The following is a 23,877-nucleotide window of genomic DNA, read 5'->3' as shown; positions in this document are numbered from 1 at the left end:
TAGTTGTTGGAAACTACGCTGCATTAGGCCTTCAAATTGGGTATGGGGTGTAGCGAGAGGGTGTGTTACACTCCAAGGTGTTCCCCAGGTTGCCTTTCCTGAGCTTCGATCTTCCGGCTCTCGTTTAGTAGTTCTTGGAAACTACACTGCATTAGACCTTCAAATTGGGTATGGGGTGTAGAGAGAGGGTGTGTTACACTCCAAGGTGTTCCCCAGGTTGCCTTTCCTGAGCTTCGAAATTCCGGCTCTCGTTTAGTAGTTGTTGGAAACTACACTGCATTAGGCCTACAAATTTGGTATGGGGGAAACATTGGCGCATCTGCGGTCCCTCCTTCCTCTAGGCCTCCACTGACCTGTCTACTGCTGCCCGTGTTCCCCTGGAACCAATTTTAAATTGCCTACAGGCAGCCCAATTTATTATGTTAGGGCTTCGAAGCCTGTCTGCGGTCCCTCCTTCCACTAGGCCTCCACTGACCTGTCTACTGCTGCCCGTGTACCCCTTGAACCAACATCATAAAATAAAAAAAAAAGGATTTTGCTTATAAAAAAGAAAATACTGGTGAGATATCAAATGCAGACATTTTGACATTAAAAACAAACAAACAGCTAAAATCTGGTACAGTACTAAAAATGGCCACCAGCTACAATTACTTTCTCCTGCAAGTAGTTAACTGAAAGGTTTTTTAAATTGAAAACACACATATGGCATCCACCGAGTGTTGTCCTGTCGCGTCTTCTTTATATTATTGCCGAGAAGATGCAAAATAATGAAAATAATAAAATCATTAATTACCAAAATAATAGAGAAAGTCAACACCACATTGCAAATAAACATTCATTCCAAATAAAGAAGCAGGGCGCGTCCGAGGGTGAGTATATACCTAATAAGAATCTAATCACCCTCGGACGCGCAATGCTTATTTCCAACAGCCTTCCTTCCTAAGAATCAGCCCTTCCGTCGTGTAGAGAGACGTTGTGTTACACTCCAAGGTGTTCCCCAGGTTGCCTTTCCTGAGCTTCGATCTTCCGGCTCTCGTTTAGTAGTTCTTGGAAACTACACTGCATTAGACCTTCAAATTGGGTATGGGGTGTAGAGAGAGGGTGTGTTACACTCTAAGGTGTTCCCCAGGTTTCCTTGCCATTGCTTCGGTCTTCCGACTCTCGTTTAGTAGTTGTAGAAAAGTACACTGCATTAGGCCATACAAAATGGGTATGGGGTGGAGAGAGATGGTGTGTTACACTCCAAGGTGTTCCCCAGGTTGCCTTTCCTGAGCTTCTATCTTCAGGCTCTCATTAAATTGTGGTTAAATGGAACAACTGCATTTGGCGTACTAGTTGGTTTGGGGCCTACTATCGGTGTCTGCCACTCCTTGCTGTTCTCCTCCACTGAACAAAGCTGTGCCGCCTGTTTACTACGGTTGCCAATTTTGAACTGCATTTCGACTACTTACTGATTTGGCCCTACTCTCTGTGTCAGCCTCTCATTCCAGTTGTCCTCCACTGCAATGCCCCCTGGTTATTCCTGTGTTACCAATTTTGAACTGCATTTAGCCCACTTTCTTCTTTGGGCCTATATCTGTGTTTCCACTTCATCGTGCCCATTGCCCAGCCAGTGATAGATGAGTCTGCTGGTACATTGACCCATAACGCAACATTCCCCGTGCACGCTACACAACAACATTGTGACCCTGCTGAAAGTCAGGTTGCTCTTCCCGCATACCATACCACCTTACACGGGGACAAAGAGGAAGGTGCAGATGAAAGTGCAGGTTCCTTCATCAGGTGGGGGGAGGAATACTAGTTGGCGACGTCACTGGCACAGGGCCTCTCATAGTACGCAAAAGTGTTGCTGCCGGTGGGAGGCGCCCCCGCCGTGCAAACACACCGCTGTACTTTGAGGGGCCCTGTGCCAGTGCCAATGCCAACGAGTGGGCCCCCCCTGCTTGCTCAGGTTCACAGCACTTGCAAAGTTGAAATACTTACCTCTCCCTGCTCCACTGCCGTGACGTGGTCCAGATTTCCTGGGCCCACTAATTACTTGAACCAGCCCTACCCCCCACAACTTTAGCCAAATGACCCCCAATTTCAAATGCCTTCCAATTATTATAAGGTAAATTACGCTTGACAAGCTTCATTAAGAAGAATGGATGGTTTTGACATTAAAATGGGCACTCTAGGTGTTTTCCTGGCCCCCACTCACTGCCGACTATGCTGCCCCATTGACTTGCATTGGGTTTCGTGTTTCGGTCGATCCCGACTTTACGTCATAATCGGCCGATTTCACTCGACCCGACTTTGGACATAGTCGGGTTTCGCAAAACCCGGCTCGACTCTAAAAAGGTCAAGGTCGCTCAACTCTAGTCCCAAACAATAAATACATGTTAATGTCTCGCATTACAACAAAACGAAAACACAAAAGGGTGCAATCATTAGGTACAGGGGTGGGCTCTTCTGCGTAGTTTCAGACCTAGTAATTTGGCGCAAAGTATTTACTTGGGTAAATATAGGACACTGCCCCTGACTATGTTAAGTACCATCATACATGTCAACACAATGGTATGTCAGCGCATAGACTAAACATTGGTGGAACTGTGAGAGATAATTGTGCAAGTGGTAGAGCAATGTTTGAGCTGGGGGTGGGGGAACTCTCTTGTGGCCGGCGGTACAGGCCCAGGGCCCCTCATGTTACAACAGTGTGTCTGACGTTGGGTGCGCACCACCACCGCCAGAGACACTTTATTGTACTATGAGGGACCCAGTGGCAGTGCCGTCGACCAAAAGCAGGCACACCCACCTCTTCAGACAAACAGCACTCTCACGGGTGCTTGCGCCAAGTGGCGATACCTCGGCCCCGTGTGGGGAGTTTGGCCATTTAGGGAGGTGTAAACATGTCGTATGCTGGACAATCAGCTGCTGCAAATTACGAGATTGGTAAAGTCATTCAGAGTAGTCCACAGGCAATACCTTTTCATAGGAAAGCTAGGTGTCGGCCGGGCAAGGTGGGGCAAAAGAATTCGAAATCCAGTTGTGGTTCATTTTAATGAAGGTTAGATCATCAACATTTTGGGTAGCCAGACGAGTCCTTTTTTCGGTTAATATTGAACCTGCAGCACTGAATACTCTTTCTGATAGGACACTAGCTGCCGGGCAAGCAAGCTCCTGCAATGCATATTCTGCCAATTCTGGCCAGGTGTCTAATTTGGATGCCCAGTAATCAAATGGGAATGACGGTTGAGGTAGAACATCGATAAGGGATGAAAAATAGTTAGTAACCATACTGGACAAATGTTGTCTCCTGTCACTTTGAATTGATGCAGCAGTACCTGTCCTATCTGCGGTCATAGCAAAATCACTCCACAACCTGGTCAGAAAACTCCTCTGTCCAACGCCACTTCTGATTTCTGCACCTCTAACACTTCTGGTCTGCTGCCCCCTGCAGCTCGTGTGAGAACGATCACGGGCGCTGTGTGCTGGGAATGCCTGAAGCAAACAAGAGTTGATTGTTTGGTTGCTAATATTAGTTCCAAGTTCTCATGTGGCATAATATTTTGCAATTTGCCTTTATAGCGAGGATCAAGGAGGCAGGCCAACCAGTAATCGTCATCGTTCATCATTTTCATAATGCGTGTGTCCCTTTTGAGGATACGTAAGGCATAATCCGCCATGTGTGCCAAAGATCCAGTTGTCAAATCTGCGGTTGTGCTGGGTTGAGGGGCAGTTTCAGGCAAATCTACATCACTTGTGTCCCTCAAAAAACCAGAACCCGGCCTTGCCACACCACCAATTTCCAGTGGCCCCGGAGAAGCTTCCTCATTAAAAAAATACTCATCCCCATCATCCTCCTCCTCCTGTTCGCCCACTACTTCGTCCTGTACACTGCCCTGACCAGACAATGGCTGACTGTCATCAAGGCTTTCCTCTTCCTCGGCTGCAGATGCCTGCTCCTTTATGTGCGTCAAACTTTGCATCAGCAGACGCATTAGGGGGATGCTCATGCTTATTATGGCGTTGTCTGCACTAACCAGCCGTGTGCATTCCTCAAAACACTGAAGGACTTGACACATGTCTTGTATATTCGACCACTGCACACCTGACAACTCCATGTCTGCCATCCTACTGCCTGCCCGTGTATGTGTATCCCACAAAAACATAACAGCCCGCCTCTGTTTGCACAGTCTCTGAAGCATGTGCAGTGTTGAGTTCCACCTTGTTGCAACGTCTATGATTAGGCGATGTTGGGGAAGGTTCAAAGACCGCTGATAGGTCTGCATACGGCTGGAGTGTATGGGCGAACGGCGGATATGTGAGCAAAGTCCGCGCATTTTGAGGAGCAGGTCGGATAACCCCGGATAACTTTTCAGGAAGCACTGATCCACCAGGTTTAAGGTGTGAGCCAGGCAAGGAATGTGTTTCAGTTGGGAAAGGGAGATGGCAGCCATGAAATTCCTTCCGTTATCACTCACTACCTTGCCTGCCTCAAGATCTACTGTGCCCAGCCACGACTGCGTTTCTCTCTGCAAGAACTCGGACAGAACTTCCGCGGTGTGTCTGTTGTCGCCCAAACACTTCATAGCCAATACAGCCTGCTGACGCTTGCCAGTAGCTGGCCCATAATGGGACAACTGGTGTGCAACAGTGGCAGCTGCAGATGGAGTGGTTGGGCGACTCCGGTCTGTGGACGAGCTCTTGCTTCTGCAGGAGGAGGAGGAGGAGGGGGTGCGAACACCTACAGCCAACTGTTTCCTAGGCCGTGGGCTAGGCAGAACTGTCCCGAAATTGATGTCCCCTGTGGACCCTACATCCACCACATTCACCCAGTGCCGTGATGGACACGTAACGTCCCTGGCCATGCCTACTGGTCCATGCATCTGTTGTCAGGTGCACCTTTGTACTCACAGATTGCCTGAGTGCATGGACGATGCGCTCTTTAACATGCTGGTGGAGGGCTGGGATGGCTTTTCTCGAAAAGAAGTGACGACTGGGTAGCTCGTAGCGTGGTTCAGCGTAGTCCATCAGAGCTTTGAAAGCTTTGCTTTCAACTAACCGGTAGGGCATCATCTCTAACGAGATTAGTCTAGCTATGTGGGCGTTCAAACCCTGTGTACGCGGATGCGAGGATAACTACTTCCTTTTTCTAACCAGAGTCTCATGTAGGGTGAGCTGGACTGGAGAGCTGGAGATCGTGGAACTAGCAGGTGTGCCGGTGGACATGGCAGAATGAGAGACGGTTGGAGACGGTATTGTTTCCGCCGGTGCCCTAGATGCAGTGTTTCCTACTACGAAACTGGTGATTCCCTGACCCTGACTGCTTTGGCCTGGCAAAGAAACCTGCACAGATACTGCAGGTGGTGTGGAAAATGGTGGCCTTACACTGACGGCAGGGATGTAGCGTTGCTGACTAGCTTAATTGGCCGAGGGTGCTACAACCTTAAGGGACGTTTGGTAGTTAGTCCAGGCTTGCAAATGCATGGTGGTTAAATGTCTGTGCATGCAACTTGTATTGAGACTTTTCAGATTCTGACCTCTGCTTAAGGTAGTTGAACATTTTTGACAGATGACTTTGCGCTGATCAATTGGATGTTGTTTAAAAAAATGCCAGACTGCACTCTTTCGAGCCTTGGATCCCTTTTCAGGCATTGCAGACTGAGCTTTAACCGTATGGCCACGCTGTCCTCCAACAGGTTTTGGCTTTGCCACGCGTTTTGTCCCTTCTACGGGCCCGGCAGATGGAACCTGTTGCGATGTTGATGCCTGCTGCGGCCCCTCCTCCTCCGCTTCAGAACTACTGCCGCCTGCACCCTGTTCCCCCAATGGCTGCCAATCGGGGTCAACAACTGGGTCATCTATAACCTCCTCTTCTAGCTCGTGCGCAACTTCGTCTGTGTCACCGTGTAAGTCGGTGGTAGAGCGTTCGTGACGGGGCAACATAGTCTCATCAGGGTCTGATTCTGGATCAGTACCCTGCGAGAGCAATGTTGTGGTCTGAGTCAAAGGACCAGCATAGTAGTCTGGCTGTGGCTGTGCATCAGTGCACTCCATGTCAGATTCAACTTGTAATGGGCATGGCCTGTTAACTGTTTCACTTTCTAAGCCAGGGACGGTATGTGTAAAGAGCTCCATGGAGTAACCCGTTGTGTCGCCTGCTGCATCCTTCTCTGTTGTTGTTTTTGCTGAAGAGGACAAGGAAGCGACTTGTCCCTGACCGTGAACATCCACTAACGACGCGCTGCTTTTACATTTACCAGTTTCAAAAGAGGAGGCAAAAGAGCTAGAGGCTGAGTCAGCAAGGTAAGCCAAAACTTGCTCTTGCTGCTCCGGCTTTAAAAGCGGTTTTCCTACTCCCAGAAAAGGGAGCGTTCTAGGCCTTCTGTAGCCAGACGACGAACCTGGCTCCACAGCTCCAGACTTAGGTGCAATATTTTTTTTCCCACCACCACCTGATGCTCCACTACCACTACCATCATTACCAGCTGACAATGAACGCCCACGGCCACGACCTCTTCCACCAGACTTCCTCATTGTTTTAAAAATGTAACCAAAGTAACGGTATTTGTTGCTGTCACACAACTTACACGGTGAGCTATAACTTCAGTATGATTTAGATATCCCTTTACAGGTGGGTGAGACCGCAAGGAAAATCAGGCACAATGTTACACACTCTGTTTTCGGTGGCACCAAATGAGAGAGATGCCACACACGCAGGACTGTCATTCAAGCACAAATGTCAATATTGATCTCCCACTTATTTTTTTATTTTTTTTTTTTTAGGGAGACTTTAGAAACAAAATAAAATAAAATGATTTTTTTTCTCCAGGGAGAATTTAGAAACCAAATAAAACAAATTGATTTTTTCAGGGAGAATTTAGAAACCAAATTAAAAAAATTGATTTTTTCAGGCAGAATTTAGAAACCAAAAAAAAAAAAAAAAAAGGCTTTCTATGGCCCCCTATTTGAGAGAGAGAGATGGCACACCCAGGAGTCAAGACTGGCACACAAGCAGAAAGGCCAATATTAATCTCCCACTGATTTTTTTTTTTTTTTCAGTGAGAATTTAGAAAACAAATAAAAAAAAAATAGGCTTTCTATGGCCCACTATTTGAGAGAGAGATGGCACACCCAGGAGTCAGGAGTGGTACACAAGCGGAAAGGCCAATATTAATCTCCCACTGATTTTTTTTTTTATTTTTTCAGGGAGACTTTAGAAACCAAATAAAAAAAATGATTTTTTCAGGGAGAATTTAGAAACCAAATAAAAAAAAAATAGGCTTTCTACGGCCCACTATTTGAGAGAGAGAGATGGCACACCCAGGAGTCAGGAGTGGCACACAAGCAGAAAGGCCAATATTAATCTCCCACTGATTTTTTTTTATTTTTTCAGGGAGACTTTAGAAAACAAATAAAAAAAATTGATTTTTTCAGGGAGAATTTAGAAACCAAATTAAAAAAATTGTTTTTTTCAGGGAGAATTTAGAAACCAAATAAAAAAAAAATAGGCTTTCTATGGCCCACTATTTGAGAGAGAGAGATGGCACACCCAGGAGTAAGGAGTGACACACAAGCAGAAAGGCCAATATTAATCTCCCACTGATTTTTTTTTATTTTTTCAGGGAGACTTTAGAAAACAAATAAAAAAAAAATAGGCTTTCTATGGCCCACTATTTGAGAGAGAGAGATGGCACACCCAGGAGTGAAGACTGGCACACAAGCAGAAAGGCCAATATTAATCTCCCACTGATTTTTTTTTTATTTTTTCAGTGAGAATTTAGAAAACAAATAAAAAAAAAATAGGCTTTCTACGGCCCACTATTTGAGAGAGAGAGAGAGATGGCACACCCAGGAGTCAGGAGTGGCACACAAGCAGAAAGGCCAATATTAATCTCCCACTGATGTTTTTTTTATTTTTTCATGGAGACTTTAGAAAACAAATAAAAAAAATAGGCTTTCTATGGCCCACTATTTGAGAGAGAGAGATGGCACACCCAGGAGTCAGGAGTGGCACACAAGCAGAAAGGCCAATATTAATCTCCCACTGATGTTTTTTTTTATTTTTTTCAGGGAGACTTTAGAAACCAAATTAAAAAAATGATTTTTTCAGGGAGAATTTAGAAATAAAAAAAAAAAAAAAAGGCTTTCTATGGCCCACTATTTGAGAGAGAGAGATGGCACACCCAGGAGTCAAGACTGGCACACAAGCAGAAAGGCCAATATTAATCTCCCACTGATTTTTTTTTTATTTTTTCAGGGAGACTTTAGAAACCAAATAAAAAAAAATTGATTTTTTCAGGGAGAATTTAGAAACCAAATTAAAAAAATGATTTTTTTCAGGGAGAATTTAGAAAACAAAAAAAAAGGCTTTCTATGGCCCACTATTTGAGAGAGAGAGATGGCACACCCAGGAGTCAAGACTGCCACACAAGCAGAAAGGCCAATATTAATCTCCCACTGATTTTTTTTTAATTTTTTCAGTGAGAATTTAGAAAACAAAAAAAAGGCTTTCTATGGCCCACTATTTGAGAGAGAGAGATGGCACACCCAGGAGTCAAGACTGGCACACAAGCAGAAAGGCCAATATTAATCTCCCACTGATTTTTTTTTATTTTTTCAGTGAGAATTTAGAAAACAAATTAAAAAAAATAGGCTTTCTACGGCCCACTATTTGAGAGAGAGAGATGGCACACCCAGGAGTCAGGAGTGGCACACAAGCAGAAAGGCCAATATTAATCTCCCACTGATTTTTTTTTATTTTTTCAGGGAGACTTTAGAAAACAAATAAAAAAAAATAGGCTTTCTATGGCCCACTATTTGAGAGAGAGAGATGGCACACCCAGGAGTCAGGAGTGGCACACAAGCAGAAAGGCCAATATTAATCTCCCACTGATTTTTTTTTATTTTTTCAGGGAGACTTTAGAAACCAAATAAAAAAAATGATTTTTTTCAGGGAGAATTTAGAAACCAAATAAAAAAATAAATTTTTTCAGGGAGAATTTAGAAACCAAATAAAAAAAAAAAAAAAAAAAGGCTTTCTATGGCCCACTATTTGAGAGAGAGAGATGGCACACCCAGGAGTCAAGACAGGCACACAAGCAGAAAGGCCAATATTAATCTCCCACCGATTTTTTTTTATTTTTTCAGGGAGACTTTAGAAACCAAATAAAAAAAATTGATTGTTTCAGGGAGAATTTGGAAACCAAATAAAAAAAAAGATTTTTTCAGGGAGAATTTAGAAACCAAATAAAAAAAAAAAGGCTTTCTATGGCCCACTATTTGAGAGAGAGAGATGGCACACCCAGGAGTCAAGACTGGCACACAAGCAGAAAGGCCAATATTAATCTCCCACTGATTTTTTTTTTTTTTTCAGGGAGACTTTAGAAACCAAATTAAAAAAATGATTTTTAAGGGAGAATTTAGAAACCAAATAAAAAAAATTGATTTTTTCAGGGAGAATTTAGAAACCAAATAAAAAATAAATAAGGCTTTCTATGGCCCACTATTTGAGAGAGAGAGAGAGATGGCACACCCAGGAGTCAATGTTAGGAGTCAAGTTTCCTCTGCTGCACAGGGGGAATCTCGATCCGTCTCCGCTGCGGTCTCCCATTCTCCTCCAGCCGCAGTGGAGTCTGCTCAGCAGGGACCTCAATCCCAGCGTCTCGCTCAGTCTGACTCTGTGAGAAGAGTTACTGCTGCTTCTCCAGCTTCTGCCTTTAAAGCCAATACTGGTCAGCAGCGAGCGGACTTCTCTGGGACTAAGTCCTTATCTGCACACACTGAGCATGCCCAGGGCAAGATCTCCCGTTGGAGATCGAGGGTCATGTGCTCAGGCTCTGCGGCACATTCCATTGGTCCTCTTGGCAGGTCTTGGAAGGGCAAAAGTTCTGTAACCACTTCCTGTGCTGCAACTATATAAACTGCGCATGACCGCACGGCCATGCACTAGTATTGTCTCATAATGTTATATGTGTGTGTGTAGATGAATGTATGTCGATGGATGAAAGCTCCTAAATATCCCTCCCTAGAGTTGTTGTCTGCTCACGGATGTTGGTAGCTATCTAGCGCCCGACTAATCATCTGCACGATACACACATTACAGCGTCCTCTTGCTGTGTCCGCCTGTACGGCGCCGTGCGCTTGCCTAGCGCTTTCCATACCCAAGCCTGTGTGGTTGGTGGCGTCCGTCAGTGCGGCATTGCTCGCACTCCTGTGCATTTATATATTTATATTTAGTTTCCTTTCACACCCTGTTGCGGTGTAGTGCCAGCGAGGGTCTAATCGGACTTCAATCCCAGTTGGGGTTAAGTACGCTGACTACTCGCTCGCGCTTTAGGTGCGGTACCGCGATCCTGTGACACAACAGGATTGCTCCCTTCACGCTGGGTGAGGTTGAACCCACGTGTATATACTTTAGTGTACCGCCACATAGTCTGTATTTACTAGCAGCAGGTTTTCACCTGTACGGTGGACCCCGGACTGCGAACGCATCTATATCACCTTTCTTGGTGCGTTCCGCCAGTCCTAACAGAATACTAGCGCCAGGGTCTGGCTAGTAAATGATGGACGATCAGCGTTCACAGCGGTACATCCAGCAGCTGGAGGGAAGGTTGGCGGCTCTTGAGCGTTCAACCTCAGCTGTGGATGTCACTGCTGTCGCTGTTCAGGCTGCTAGTGTTGCTGCAGCCACCTTGTCCACTGCCGCTCCTGTCCCGACTCTAACTCGCCTCCCGCTTCCAGAGAAATTCTCTGGTGACAGTAAGTCTTGTAGGGGTTTCGTGAGTCAGTGCTCTATCCATCTCGAGCTTCTGGCCTCTCGTTTCCCAACAGAGCGGGCTAAGGTGGGATTTATAGTGTCTCTTCTGTCGGACAGAGCGTTGCAGTGGGCTACGCCGCTATGGGAGCGTAGCGATCATGTGGTGCAGAGTGCTCCGTTGTTTCTGAGCACTCTGAAACAGGTCTTTTTGGGACCTCGTGTCACCCATGATACGGCGCTCCAATTGTTGGCATTGACTCAGGGCTCGTCCTTGGTCAGTCATTTTGCCGTCCACTTCCGCACCTTAGCATCTGAGCTGGAGTGGTCGGATAAAGCCCTCATTCCAATATTTTGGAGGGGGCTGGCTGACCACGTTAAGGACGCCCTGGCCACTAGGGAGATTCCCGCCACACTGGAGGAATTAATAACTCTATCCACTCGTATTGATCTCCGTTTTCACAAGCGGAGGTTAGAGCGAGCCCAGTGTAGGCAGAGGTTTCGGCTGGCTCCCACCTTCGCCAAACCTTTGGAATCTCCAGACCAGGCTCCTGAGCCCCATGAGCCTGTGGTAGAGTCTCGAGCAGAATCTAAGTCCCGGACCGCTCGTGCACTTCAGATTTGTCATCTTTGTCAACAGTCTGGACATCTTGCCTCCAGATGTCTCCAGCGGTCGAGGAAACGTCAGCGTCTAGTGGTAGTTGGTGGAGGTGCACTAGACACGGCGACGTTTGCCTCCAAATTGTCCTTTAAGGGGACAATAACATTAGGCTCATCCTCCCACTCGATAGAGCTCTGCGTGGATTCTGGGGCGGAGGGCAATTTTATGTCTTCAGCCTTCGCCCAACGTCACGCAATTCCTCTGGTCATGCTATCTCAACCAGTAACGGTACGAGTGGTGAATGGGTCGACACTGCCCACACAGATTACACATCAAACTATCCCTTTTACTCTGTCCATGTCACCATCTCATCAGGAGATTATATCTCTACTCGTCATTCCTGAGGGAATTGATGAGGTTCTCTTGGGGATACCTTGGTTACGGTACCACTCTCCTCACATCGAGTGGTCCTCAGGCAGAATTCTGGGATGGGGTGAATCTTGTGGGAACAGGTGTCATCGAGAGTGCGTTCAGGTTACTACTACAGAGGTACCCGCAGATCTCTCCTCTCTCCCCAAGCAATATTGGTCTTATGCAGACGTGTTCTCCAAAAAGGCAGCGGAGACTCTTCCGCCCCATCGCCTCTAAGACTGTCCTATTGATCTCTTGCCTGGTGCTGAGCCTCCCCGGGGTCGAGTCTATCCATTATCTCTCCCGGAAACGGAGGCAATGTCTCAGTACATACAAGAGAATTTGGCAAGAGGGTTCATCAGGAAGTCAGTGTCACCTGCTGGGGCAGGGTTCTTTTTCGTGCAGAAGAAGAATGGAGAACTACGTCCATGCATAGACTACAGGGGTCTTAATGCTATCACAGTTAAGAACAAGTACCCTTTGCCGTTGATATCTGAGCTTTTCGATAGGCTTCGGGGAGCTAGAGTGTTTACTAAACTAGATCTGCGGGGTGCTTATAACCTGATTCGCATCCGTGAGGGGGACGAGTGGAAAACGGCATTTAACACCAGAGATGGGCACTATGAATATCTGGTGATGCCCTTCGGGCTCTGTAATGCACCTGCCGTGTTCCAAGACTTTGTCAACGATATCTTCCGGGATATGCTTTCCACCTCGGTTGTAGTCTATCTGGATGATATTCTCATCTTTTCTCCAGATATTGACTCCCACCGGAGAGATGTTGGCAGAGTCTTCGATCTCCTAAGGGCAAACTCTCTTTATGCAAAGTTGGAGAAGTGTGTGTTTGAGCAGGAGTCCTTACCTTTCATGGGCTATATCATCTCCGCCCAGGGATTGGCTATGGATCCTGCCAAACTACAGGCTGTGATGGACTGGCAAGAGCCCCATTCTCTTAAAGTGGTGCAGCGCTTTATGGGGTTCATAAACTATTACCGCCAGTTCATTCCCCACTTCTCAACTCTGGTAGCTCCCTTGGTAGCCCTCACCAAGAAGGGAGCGAATCCCAAATTGTGGTCGGAAGAGGTCTCCAAGGCCTTCACTTCTATTAAGTCCCACTTTGCTAGCGCTCCCATCTTACATCGTCCCGATGTGGATAAGCCATTCCTAATGGAGGTGGATGCCTCGTCCGTTGGTGCTGGAGCAGTCCTCTACCAAAAGGATGCTCAGGGTCGGAAGCATCCATGCTTCTTCTCTAAGACCTTCACGCCAGCGGAGAGGAACTACTCCATCGGGGACAGGGAGTAGCTAGCAATGAAGTTGGCCTTTTCGGAGTGGAGACACCTTCTGGAAGGTGCGCGGTTTCCCTTCCAAGTTTACACGGACCACAAAAATTTGGTCTATTTGCAGACAGCCCAGCGGCTAAATTCTCGCCAGGCCAGATGGTCCCTGTTCTTCTCCCGGTTCCACTTTTCTCTTCATTATCTCGCCGGGGAGAAGAATATCGAGATCGCTGCTGAGTCACAAGTTTTGTGACGCAACAGCGATCTCAGTAGCGATCTCGCTATGTGTGACACGTACCAGCGATCAGGCCCCTGCTGTGAGATCGCTGGTCGTGTCGGAATGGCCTGGGCCATTTTTTGATCGTTGAGGTCCCGCTGGGTAGCACACATCGCTGTGTTTGACACCTTACCAACGACCTCACTGACAGGACGTCCCATTGAATCATCATGAAATAGCATCGTTCTACAGGTCGCTACAGTTCGCCGCATCGCTGCTGCGTCGTTGGGGAGATCGCACTGTGTGACATCTCACCAGCGACCACATAGCGACGCTTGAGCGATCCCTGACAGGTCGTATCGTTGTCGGAATCGCTCAAGCGTCGCTATGTGTGACGGGGCCTTTAGTCCCAGAGAAGTCCGCTCGCTGCTGACCAGTATTGGCTTTAAAGGCAGAAGCTGGAGAAGCAGCAGTAACTCTTCTCACAGAGTCAGACTGAGCGAGACGCTGGGATCGATGTCCCTGCTGAACAGATCCCACTGCGGCTGGAGAAGAATGGGAGACCGCAGCAGAGACGGATCGAGATTCCCCCTGTGCAGCAGAGGAAACTCGACTCCTAACACACTGTTTTTTTTTTTTCAGGGAGAATTTATAAATCCCAAAAAAAAACAACAGAGAAATAAAAAGGCTTTCTATGGCCCACTATGTGAGAGAGATGGCACACACAGGGATGGCACTCTAGCAGAAATGCCAATCTTAATCTCCCACAACTTATTTTTTTAGGGAGAATTAAAAAAAAATAACAGGGACTGTCCTACAATTACTATCTCCCTGCAGTAATCTCAGCCAGGTATGGCAGGCAGCAATAAGGAGTGGACTGATGCACAAATTAAATAAAAAGTGTGGACAAACAAACAAGATAGCTGTGCAGAAAGGAAGGAACAAGAGGATTTGTGCTTTGAAAAAAGCAGTTGGTTTGCACAGCGGCGTACACACAGCAATGCAGCTATCAGGGAGCCTTCTAGGGCAGCCCAATGAGCTACAGCGCTGAGGAAAAAAAAAATGTAGCTTCCACTGTCCCTGCAAACAAAAGGTGGTGTTGGACAGTGGAAATCGCTACAGCACAAGCGGTTTGGGGGTTAATGGACCCTGCCTAACGCTATCCCTGCTTCTGACGAAGCGGCAGCAACCTCTCCCTAGGCTCAGATCAGCAGCAGTAAGATGGCGGTCGGCGGGAACGCCTCTTTATAGCCCCTGTGACGCCGCAGACAGCAAGCCAATCACTGCAATGCCCTTCTCTAAGATGGTGGGGACCAGGACCTATGTCATCACGCTGCCCACACTCTGCGTCCACCTTCATTGGCTGAGAAATGGCGCTTTTCGCGTTATTGAAACGCGACTTTGGCGCGAAAGTCGCTTACCGCATGGCCGACCCCACACAGGGATCCGGTCGGGTTTCATGAAACCTGACTTTGCCAAAAGTCGGCGACTTTTGAAAATGAACGATCCGTTTCGCTCAACCCTAGTGATTAGCTCTCCAAGATGTTTTGAAATTTCTTCCTAAACTGTGTGTAAGTGTATAGGTGATATGTCTTCATGTAGTACTGGCTTTAAGAAATTAAAATGCCTAAAATAAAATACAATTTTCTTGTTTATAGTGCTGAAGATCTGTAAATATCCCACATCAGTACAAATGGTGCTCACCATGTGCTGGCTGGCCTCTGTACAAAAGCTGCATAGGATCCATCTGCTTTACGGTAGACTAGTTGCTGTACATAACCTAAACAGAAAGATATGTCAAAAATATCCTGCAGCATAATTAGTAGATATTTCGGCTTTTAAATACCAATATGTTATCACAAATCTATTAACCCTGTTGTTGTCTTCGGTCAAAAACGACCGACTTTGAACTTCAATATTCTTTAAAATATTCAAGATGCGGCTCTGAAACCCATGGCCGACCGACCCATCCTCATTTAAGTCAATCAACCACAAGTTTCAGAACCGCATCTTGAACACCCCCAAAAATACCAAAGTTCAAAATCGGTCTCCCCAGACAACAGCAGGGTTAAAGGGGTGGTCCATTACTCGGCAACCCCTTCGCAATCAATATGTTTTCCCACTTGTAAAATAATACATATACTCGCCTCTGGTGCCAGTACTGTTCCAGCGAGGTTAACAATGTTTTTCATTGACTGCTTTGACATATATACAACTTTTTGATTGTGTTGTACTGCATTACTTTTCTTGAGATGCAATGACCAAAAAACACAATTCTGTCTTTTAGATTTTTTTCCTTTTACGTTTGTTTTTTTTTTAAACTGATCAGTTTAACTTTATATTTTGATAGATCACACATTTACGGACACGGAGATACCAAATATGTAGTCTTTTTAAATCTTGAATGTGTGATCATTTCACCAATTATAAAAATCACTATCTCATATGAAGACCATGGTGGTCTTCAGAACCCACAGTAACCAATGGCACCTTGTATTTGCGTCATGAGGGTTATGAGGGAACCACAGGCCTCATGGTTTTAATACCACTGCCAGAGATTGACAATGGCATTTAACAGGTCAATAGCCTGGCTCCACTCACTGTTGTGAGAGGTAAATAATAGCTAAATAGTGTGGTCATCATCTGCTGGGAATAATGCAGGCTCACCTCTTGAGCCTGCTCTGCACACTCACTCATAAAGAGCACCGTACATATACTGTGTCTCTCATTAAGGGGTTAAACGGCCATTTTGTTTGTTTCTGTATTGAATTTTGAAAACTATTTTTTGTTATTACAATGTCTTAGTATTTTTTGTCCATATAGTATAATATCACAAACCTTGAATAACGAATAGTGTTGAGCGATACCTTCCGATATCGGAAAGTATCGGTATCGGTTTGGATCGGCCGATATTCAAAAAATATCGGATATCGCCGATACCGATACCCGATCCCAATGCAAGTCAATGGGACCAAAATATCGGAATTAAAATAAACCCTTTCTTTCCTTGTAGGTTCATTCTACCTGAAGGAAAACAACTAAGAATAATGTAGGATGTATGGGGGAGGTGGCGGAGACATTAAAGGCAATGAGGATTAGTCCAATCAAATAGAATAGCATGTTTTTTTTTTTTTTTTAAAGAAGTTCGGATTGAAAAAGATATTGAGTATGTAAATTTTTTTTATTTTGTCAGATATTGATGTTTCACTATTCCACGCCCTTCCCCTTCTTTTTTTTCTTTTTTTTTTTTTTCTTTTCCCACACTTTCATCTTCATCATCATCAGCATCTTTGACATCAACTTCTTCACCTTATTCATCTTCTTCTTCATCTTCTACCTATTTTTTTTTTTATTACATTCTTCATATTCATTTTCTTCAACTATTATTATTCTTCCTATTCTACATATTCTTTTTATTCCACTGTTATTATTCTTCCTATTCTACTTCTTCATCATATTCTCATTTGTGACAGGCATTCCCGTAGTTGTTATCTATAAAAGTTGGAAGATTACACCTTCCGTTCTGCCAGTCACAAAAGTTACATTTGTCCGCGTTCAGTTTGGCCTGCAGCATCAGGCTTTATCCAGGGGCACCACGAGGAGGAACGGACTCACCCCCATACACTGCTTAGTCTTCTTCTGCATATAATTTAGATAATATCTTTTGCTCTGATATTAAGTCTTATGCTTAATGTTCTTCTGCTCTTTGTTCTGCAGCCTCTTGTTCTTCTGCTTCTCGGTCTTCCATGTTGTCGTCTCCAGGGTCTTCGTCTCCAGTGTCGTCATCTCCGCCGTCGTCGTCTCAGCCGTCGTCGTCTCCGCCGTCGTCGTCGTCGTCGTCATCGGGGTGGTCTTCCGGGTCGTCGTCATCGGGGTGGTCTTCCGGGTTGTCGACGTTAGGGTCTTCAACTTGGAAATGTAGCAGAAGGTACAAGAAGGCTGAGAAAATGCCAAGAACCAGCTGATGGAACTGGAACTCGGATGGCTACCCGAAGGTTCAAGAGCCTATGGAACTACCGAGGACCAGCTGACGTTACTGGAACCCGGTTACTAAGCAGGAGGTACCCGTGCTAAAAAGCACTACCAAGGACCGCCTGACGTTGGCGGAACTCGGATACCCAGAAGGAGGCACCTAAGCCAAAGGCTCTGCCCGGAACCAGATGACGTTACTGGAACCAGGATGGGGAGCAGAAGGTACAAGAGCAAAAGACACTGCCGAGAACCAGCTGACGGTACTGGAACCCGGATGGGTAGCCGAATGTCCAAGAGCCAATGGAACTACCAAGGACCAGCTGACGTTACTGGAACCCGGTTACTAAGCAGGAGGTACCCGTGCCTGAAAGCACTACCAAGGACCACCTGACATTGGTGGAACTTGGATACCCAGAAGGAGGCACCTAAGCCAAAGGCTCTGCCCGGAACCAGCTGACGGTACTGGAACCAGGATGGGGAGCAGAAGGTACAAGAGCAAAAGACACTGCCGAGAACCAGCTGACGGTGCTGGAACCAGGTGGTGGACCCGAAGGCCCACAGGAGAGGAGAGAACAGCTAGGCCGCGAGGCAGCCGCAGTTACCGAACCCCAACAGTCCTACAGGGGGAGCTGGGCCTACTGGCACTACAGAACCAGCCTTGACTACCAGTTCACGCAGCCCACATAGGAAGCTCCTAAACTGGAGGCACCCTGGAGTTGGCTAACTCGACCGCCCCACGACGGGGCAAGCATAGGCGTCTCAGTGAAGTTGACACAACCCGGAAACAGCTGACGGTGCTGAAACCAGGCTTGGCACGAGGGAGTACCTGTGACAAGAACACTGCCGAGAACCAGCTGGCGGTGCTGGAACCCGGATGCGTTGCCCCAGTGTGCAAGAGCCAATGGCACGACCGAGGACCAGCTGACGGTGCTGGAACCCGGTTACTAAGCTGTAGGTGCCCGCGCTTAAAAGCACTACCAAGGACCGCCTGGCGTTGGCGGAACTCGGATACCCAGGAGGAGGCACCTAAGCCAAAGGCTCGGCCCGGAACCAGCTGACGGTGCTGGAACCAGGTGGTGGACCCCAAGGCCCACAGGAGAGGAGAGAACAGCTAGGCCGCGAGGCAGCCGCAGTTACCGAACCCCAACAGTCCTACAGGGGGAGCTGGGCCTACTGGCACTACAGAACCAGCCTTGACTACCAGTTCACGCAGCCCACATAGGAAGCTCCTAAACTGGAGGCACCCTGGAGTTGGCTAACTCGACCGCCCCACGACGGGGCAAGCATAGGCGTCTCAGTGAAGTTGACACAACCCGGAAACAGCTGACGGTGCTGAAACCAGGCTTGGCACGAGGGAGTACCTGTGACAAGAACACTGCCGAGAACCAGCTGGCGGTGCTGGAACCCGGATGCGTTGCCCCAGTGTGCAAGAGCCAATGGCACGACCGAGGACCAGCTGACGGTGCTGGAACCCGGTTACTAAGCTGTAGGTGCCCGCGCTTAAAAGCACTACCAAGGACCGCCTGGCGTTGGCGGAACTCGGATACCCAGGAGGAGGCACCTTAGCCAAAGGCTCGGCCCGGAACCAGCTGACGGTGCTGGAACCAGGTGGTGGACCCCAAGGCCCACAGGAGAGGAGAGAACAGCTAGGCCGCGAGGCAGCCGCAGTTACCGAACCCCAACAGTCCTACAGGGGGAGCTGGGCCTACTGGCACTACAGAACCAGCCTTGACTACCAGTTCACGCAGCCCACATAGAAAGCTCCTAAACTGGAGGCACCCTGGAGTTGGCTAACTCGACCGCCCCACGACGGGGCAAGCATAGGCGTCTCAGTGAAGTTGACACAACCCGGAAACAGCTGACGGTGCTGAAACCAGGCTTGGCACGAGGGAGTACCTGTGACAAGAACACTGCCGAGAACCAGCTGGCGGTGCTGGAACCCGGATGCGTTGCCCCAGTGTGCAAGAGCCAATGGCACGACCGAGGACCAGCTGACGGTGCTGGAACCCGGTTACTAAGCTGTAGGTGCCCGCGCTTAAAAGCACTACCAAGGACCGCCTGGCGTTGACGGAACTCGGATACCCAGGAGGAGGCACCTAAGCCAAAGGCTCGGCCCGGAACCAGCTGACGGTGCTGGAACCAGGTGGTGGACCCCAAGGCCCACAGGAGAGGAGAGAACAGCTAGGCCGCGAGGCAGCCGCAGTTACCGAACCCCAACAGTCCTACAGGGGGAGCTGGGCCTACTGGCACTACAGAACCAGCCTTGACTACCAGTTCACGCAGCCCACATAGGAAGCTCCTAAACTGGAGGCACCCTGGAGTTGGCTAACTCGACCGCCCCACGACGGGGCAAGTATAGGCGTCTCAGTGAAGTTGACACAACCCGGAAACAGCTGACGGTGCTGAAACCAGGCTTGGCACGAGGGAGTACCTGTGACAAGAACACTGCCGAGAACCAGCTGGCGGTGCTGGAACCCGGATGCGTTGCCCCAGTGTGCAAGAGCCAATGGCACGACCGAGGACCAGCTGACGGTGCTGGAACCCGGTTACTAAGCTGTAGGTGCCCGCGCTTAAAAGCACTACCAAGGACCGCCTGGCGTTGGCGGAACTCGGATACCCAGGAGGAGGCACCTAAGCCAAAGGCTCGGCCCGGAACCAGCTGACGGTGCTGGAACCAGGTGGTGGACCCGAAGGCCCACAGGAGAGGAGAGAACAGCTAGGCCGCGAGGCAGCCGCAGTTACCGAACCCCAACAGTCCTACAGGGGGAGCTGGGCCTACTGGCACTACAGAACCAGCCTTGACTACCAGTTCACGCAGCCCACATAGGAAGCTCCTAAACTGGAGGCACCCTGGAGTTGGCTAACTCGACCGCCCCACGACGGGGCAAGCATAGGCGTCTCAGTGAAGTTGACACAACCCGGAAACAGCTGACGGTGCTGAAACCAGGCTTGGCACGAGGGAGTACCTGTGACAAGAACACTGCCGAGAACCAGCTGGCGGTGCTGGAACCCGGATGCGTTGCCCCAGTGTGCAAGAGCCAATGGCACGACCGAGGACCAGCTGACGGTGCTGGAACCCGGTTACTAAGCTGTAGGTGCCCGCGCTTAAAAGCACTACCAAGGACCGCCTGGCGTTGGCGGAACTCGGATACCCAGGAGGAGGCACCTAAGCCAAAGGCTCGGCCCGGAACCAGCTGACGGTGCTGGAACCAGGTGGTGGACCCGAAGGCCCACAGGAGAGGAGAGAACAGCTAGGCCGCGAGGCAGCCGCAGTTACCGAACCCCAACAGTCCTACAGGGGGAGCTGGGCCTACTGGCACTACAGAACCAGCCTTGACTACCAGTTCACGCAGCCCACATAGGAAGCTCCTAAACTGGAGGCACCCTGGAGTTGGCTAACTCGACCGCCCCACGACGGGGCAAGCATAGGCGTCTCAGTGAAGTTGACACAACCCGGAAACAGCTGACGGTGCTGAAACCAGGCTTGGCACGAGGGAGTACCTGTGACAAGAACACTGCCGAGAACCAGCTGGCGGTGCTGGAACCCGGATGCGTTGCCCCAGTGTGCAAGAGCCAATGGCACGACCGAGGACCAGCTGACGGTGCTGGAACCCGGTTACTAAGCTGTAGGTGCCCGCGCTTAAAAGCACTACCAAGGACCGCCTGGCGTTGGCGGAACTCGGATACCCAGGAGGAGGCACCTAAGCCAAAGGCTCGGCCCGGAACCAGCTGACGGTGCTGGAACCAGGTGGTGGACCCCAAGGCCCACAGGAGAGGAGAGAACAGCTAGGCCGCGAGGCAGCCGCAGTTACCGAACCCCAACAGTCCTACAGGGGGAGCTGGGCCTACTGGCACTACAGAACCAGCCTTGACTACCAGTTCACGCAGCCCACATAGGAAGCTCCTAAACTGGAGGCACCCTGGAGTTGGCTAACTCGACCGCCCCACGACGGGGCAAGCATAGGCGTCTCAGTGAAGTTGACACAACCCGGAAACAGCTGACGGTGCTGAAACCAGGCTTGGCACGAGGGAGTACCTGTGACAAGAACACTGCCGAGAACCAGCTGGCGGTGCTGGAACCCGGATGCGTTGCCCCAGTGTGCAAGAGCCAATGGCACGACCGAGGACCAGCTGACGGTGCTGGAACCCGGTTACTAAGCTGTAGGTGCCCGCGCTTAAAAGCACTACCAAGGACCGCCTGGCGTTGGCGGAACTCGGATACCCAGGAGGAGGCACCTAAGCCAAAGGCTCGGCCCGGAACCAGCTGACGGTGCTGGAACCAGGTGGTGGACCCGAAGGCCCACAGGAGAGGAGAGAACAGCTAGGCCGCGAGGCAGCCGCAGTTACCGAACCCCAACAGTCCTACAGGGGGAGCTGGGCCTACTGGCACTACAGAACCAGCCTTGACTACCAGTTCACGCAGCCCACATAGGAAGCTCCTAAACTGGAGGCACCCTGGAGTTGGCTAACTCGACCGCCCCACGACGGGGCAAGCATAGGCGTCTCAGTGAAGTTGACACAACCCGGAAACAGCTGACGGTGCTGAAACCAGGCTTGGCACGAGGGAGTACCTGTGACAAGAACACTGCCGAGAACCAGCTGGCGGTGCTGGAACCCGGATGCGTTGCCCCAGTGTGCAAGAGCCAATGGCACGACCGAGGACCAGCTGACGGTGCTGGAACCCGGTTACTAAGCTGTAGGTGCCCGCGCTTAAAAGCACTACCAAGGACCGCCTGGCGTTGGCGGAACTCGGATACCCAGGAGGAGGCACCTAAGCCAAAGGCTCGGCCCGGAACCAGCTGACGGTGCTGGAACCAGGTGGTGGACCCCAAGGCCCACAGGAGAGGAGAGAACAGCTAGGCCGCGAGGCAGCCGCAGTTACCGAACCCCAACAGTCCTACAGGGGGAGCTGGGCCTACTGGCACTACAGAACCAGCCTTGACTACCAGTTCACGCAGCCCACATAGGAAGCTCCTAAACTGGAGGCACCCTGGAGTTGGCTAACTCGACCGCCCCACGACGGGGCAAGCATAGGCGTCTCAGTGAAGTTGACACAACCCGGAAACAGCTGACGGTGCTGAAACCAGGCTTGGCACGAGGGAGTACCTGTGACAAGAACACTGCCGAGAACCAGCTGGCGGTGCTGGAACCCGGATGCGTTGCCTTGCCTATTAAAGATTGTCTTCCTAGAGCCCCAACTAGCGGTGTTGGAGCAAAGGGTAAGCAGGGGGAGATGAGTGTAGGCCGAAGCCTGCACTGGAGGCAGCTTTGTGTCTGCGTTGCGTTTGCAGGACACTTTGCCGGCTACACACTGGGGGAACAGCTGGCGTTGCTGAACCCCACTAACACAATGGCGTGTGTTTTTATCTGTGCAGCTAGCACTTGCGGGCAAAAACTTGCGATGTTAGAGCCCGTGTTGAAGCAGGAGGAGGAGGAGAGGAGCAGAGTGTAGGCCGAAGCCTAGTTGAACCAATTTCAAAGGAAACCTTTAACCCCCCCCTCAGGTGTTACAAAGTACAAGAGACACACCTTGTGCAGTATTAATGCTGCACAAGTGAAAGGTTGCTCTATTAATTTGTCTACTTGCACACGCTGAATGAAAGACATACACAATTTACCCCATTCTACAGTCAAACTGTAGTGGATGCGTGACTTGGTTTTTTGATGAGACGCAGCACAGGTGTCCAAAATAACGCCTTGGTGCTTGGCGCAGCTTCCTGAGCGTTGTTATTTGCTGTACAGGAGTCTGCGCTCTTGTGTTATCCCTTGGCAATGCCCTGTTAGCGCTGCCCATCTTATGACCTCATTTCATGTTGGCCGGTGCGGTTAACGATGGCCATAAATCCCAGACCCACAGTGTCTTTTCATAAAGCCACACTGCGGTGCTGGGATTCGTGGCCTTGAGCAGTAAATATTTTTTTGGCCGCTCACACACGTCCTTACACCTGCTTCAGACTGGGCGGCCTCTGCTGATCCCTTCTCGCATGCCGCGGCCATGAGGCTGCACAGTCTGAAGAAGGCGGAAGGAGATGAGTTAAGACAGGCGAAGATATGCACTGCTCGTGCCCATCAATCACACCCTCGCAGTCAAAATAATTAAGACAACGAGGAGCATTTTATTCAGGCAGGGCGGACGAACAGGCGCAAGTAGCCAACCAATGATGTCAGAAGACGGGAAGCGCTACCAAGGGGGGTGCTGCGTATCATTAGAAAGGAAAGTCACACCTCAGGGACAGTGGAATGGTCTCAAAGAGACACATTTTGTACGTGTTGAGTTCCACGTGGGCAAGGAGAAAACGTCAGCCACCTTGTACAAATGCAGCAGTACTGCTGTACAAGGTGGCTGTTATACATAGAAACACCTGGGGGTGGTGGCCAGGCTCCCTTCAATTTCAGTTCATGTGCCTGCGTGGCGTTTGCAGGTCACGTTGCAAGCTGCACAGCAGGGGAACAGCTGGCGGTGCTGAACCCCACTAACACATTGGCTGGTGTTTTTCTCTGTGCAGCTAGCATGTCCGGGCAGAAACTGGCGTTGTTTGAGCCCAGGGTCAGCAGGAGGAGGAGAGGAGCAAAGTGTAGGCCGAAGCCTGCACTGGTGGCAGCTTTTGTTCTGTTGTGCCAGCGTGGCTTGTGCTGGACACGTTGCCGACTACACAGC

At 49.3% G+C, this 23,877-nt stretch overlaps 1 protein-coding gene across 1 annotated transcript in view; it reads right to left on the bottom strand.

Annotated features, from left to right (window-relative positions):
* LOC138677281 (A.superbus venom factor 1-like) overlaps positions 1-23,877 on the bottom strand; it is a 139,443-nt gene that overhangs the window by 43,886 nt on the left and 71,680 nt on the right. Inside the window, exon 25 of the mRNA XM_069767312.1 lies at positions 14,952-15,027. Coding sequence (XP_069623413.1) covers positions 14,952-15,027 — 76 coding nt within the window. The remainder of the gene's footprint in view (positions 1-14,951; positions 15,028-23,877) is intronic.

The sequence above is a fragment of the Ranitomeya imitator genome, chromosome 4 (assembly GCF_032444005.1).
Source record: "Ranitomeya imitator isolate aRanImi1 chromosome 4, aRanImi1.pri, whole genome shotgun sequence".
NCBI lineage: Eukaryota > Metazoa > Chordata > Amphibia > Anura > Dendrobatidae > Ranitomeya > Ranitomeya imitator.
This window is presented reverse-complemented; position numbering and strand designations above follow the sequence as displayed.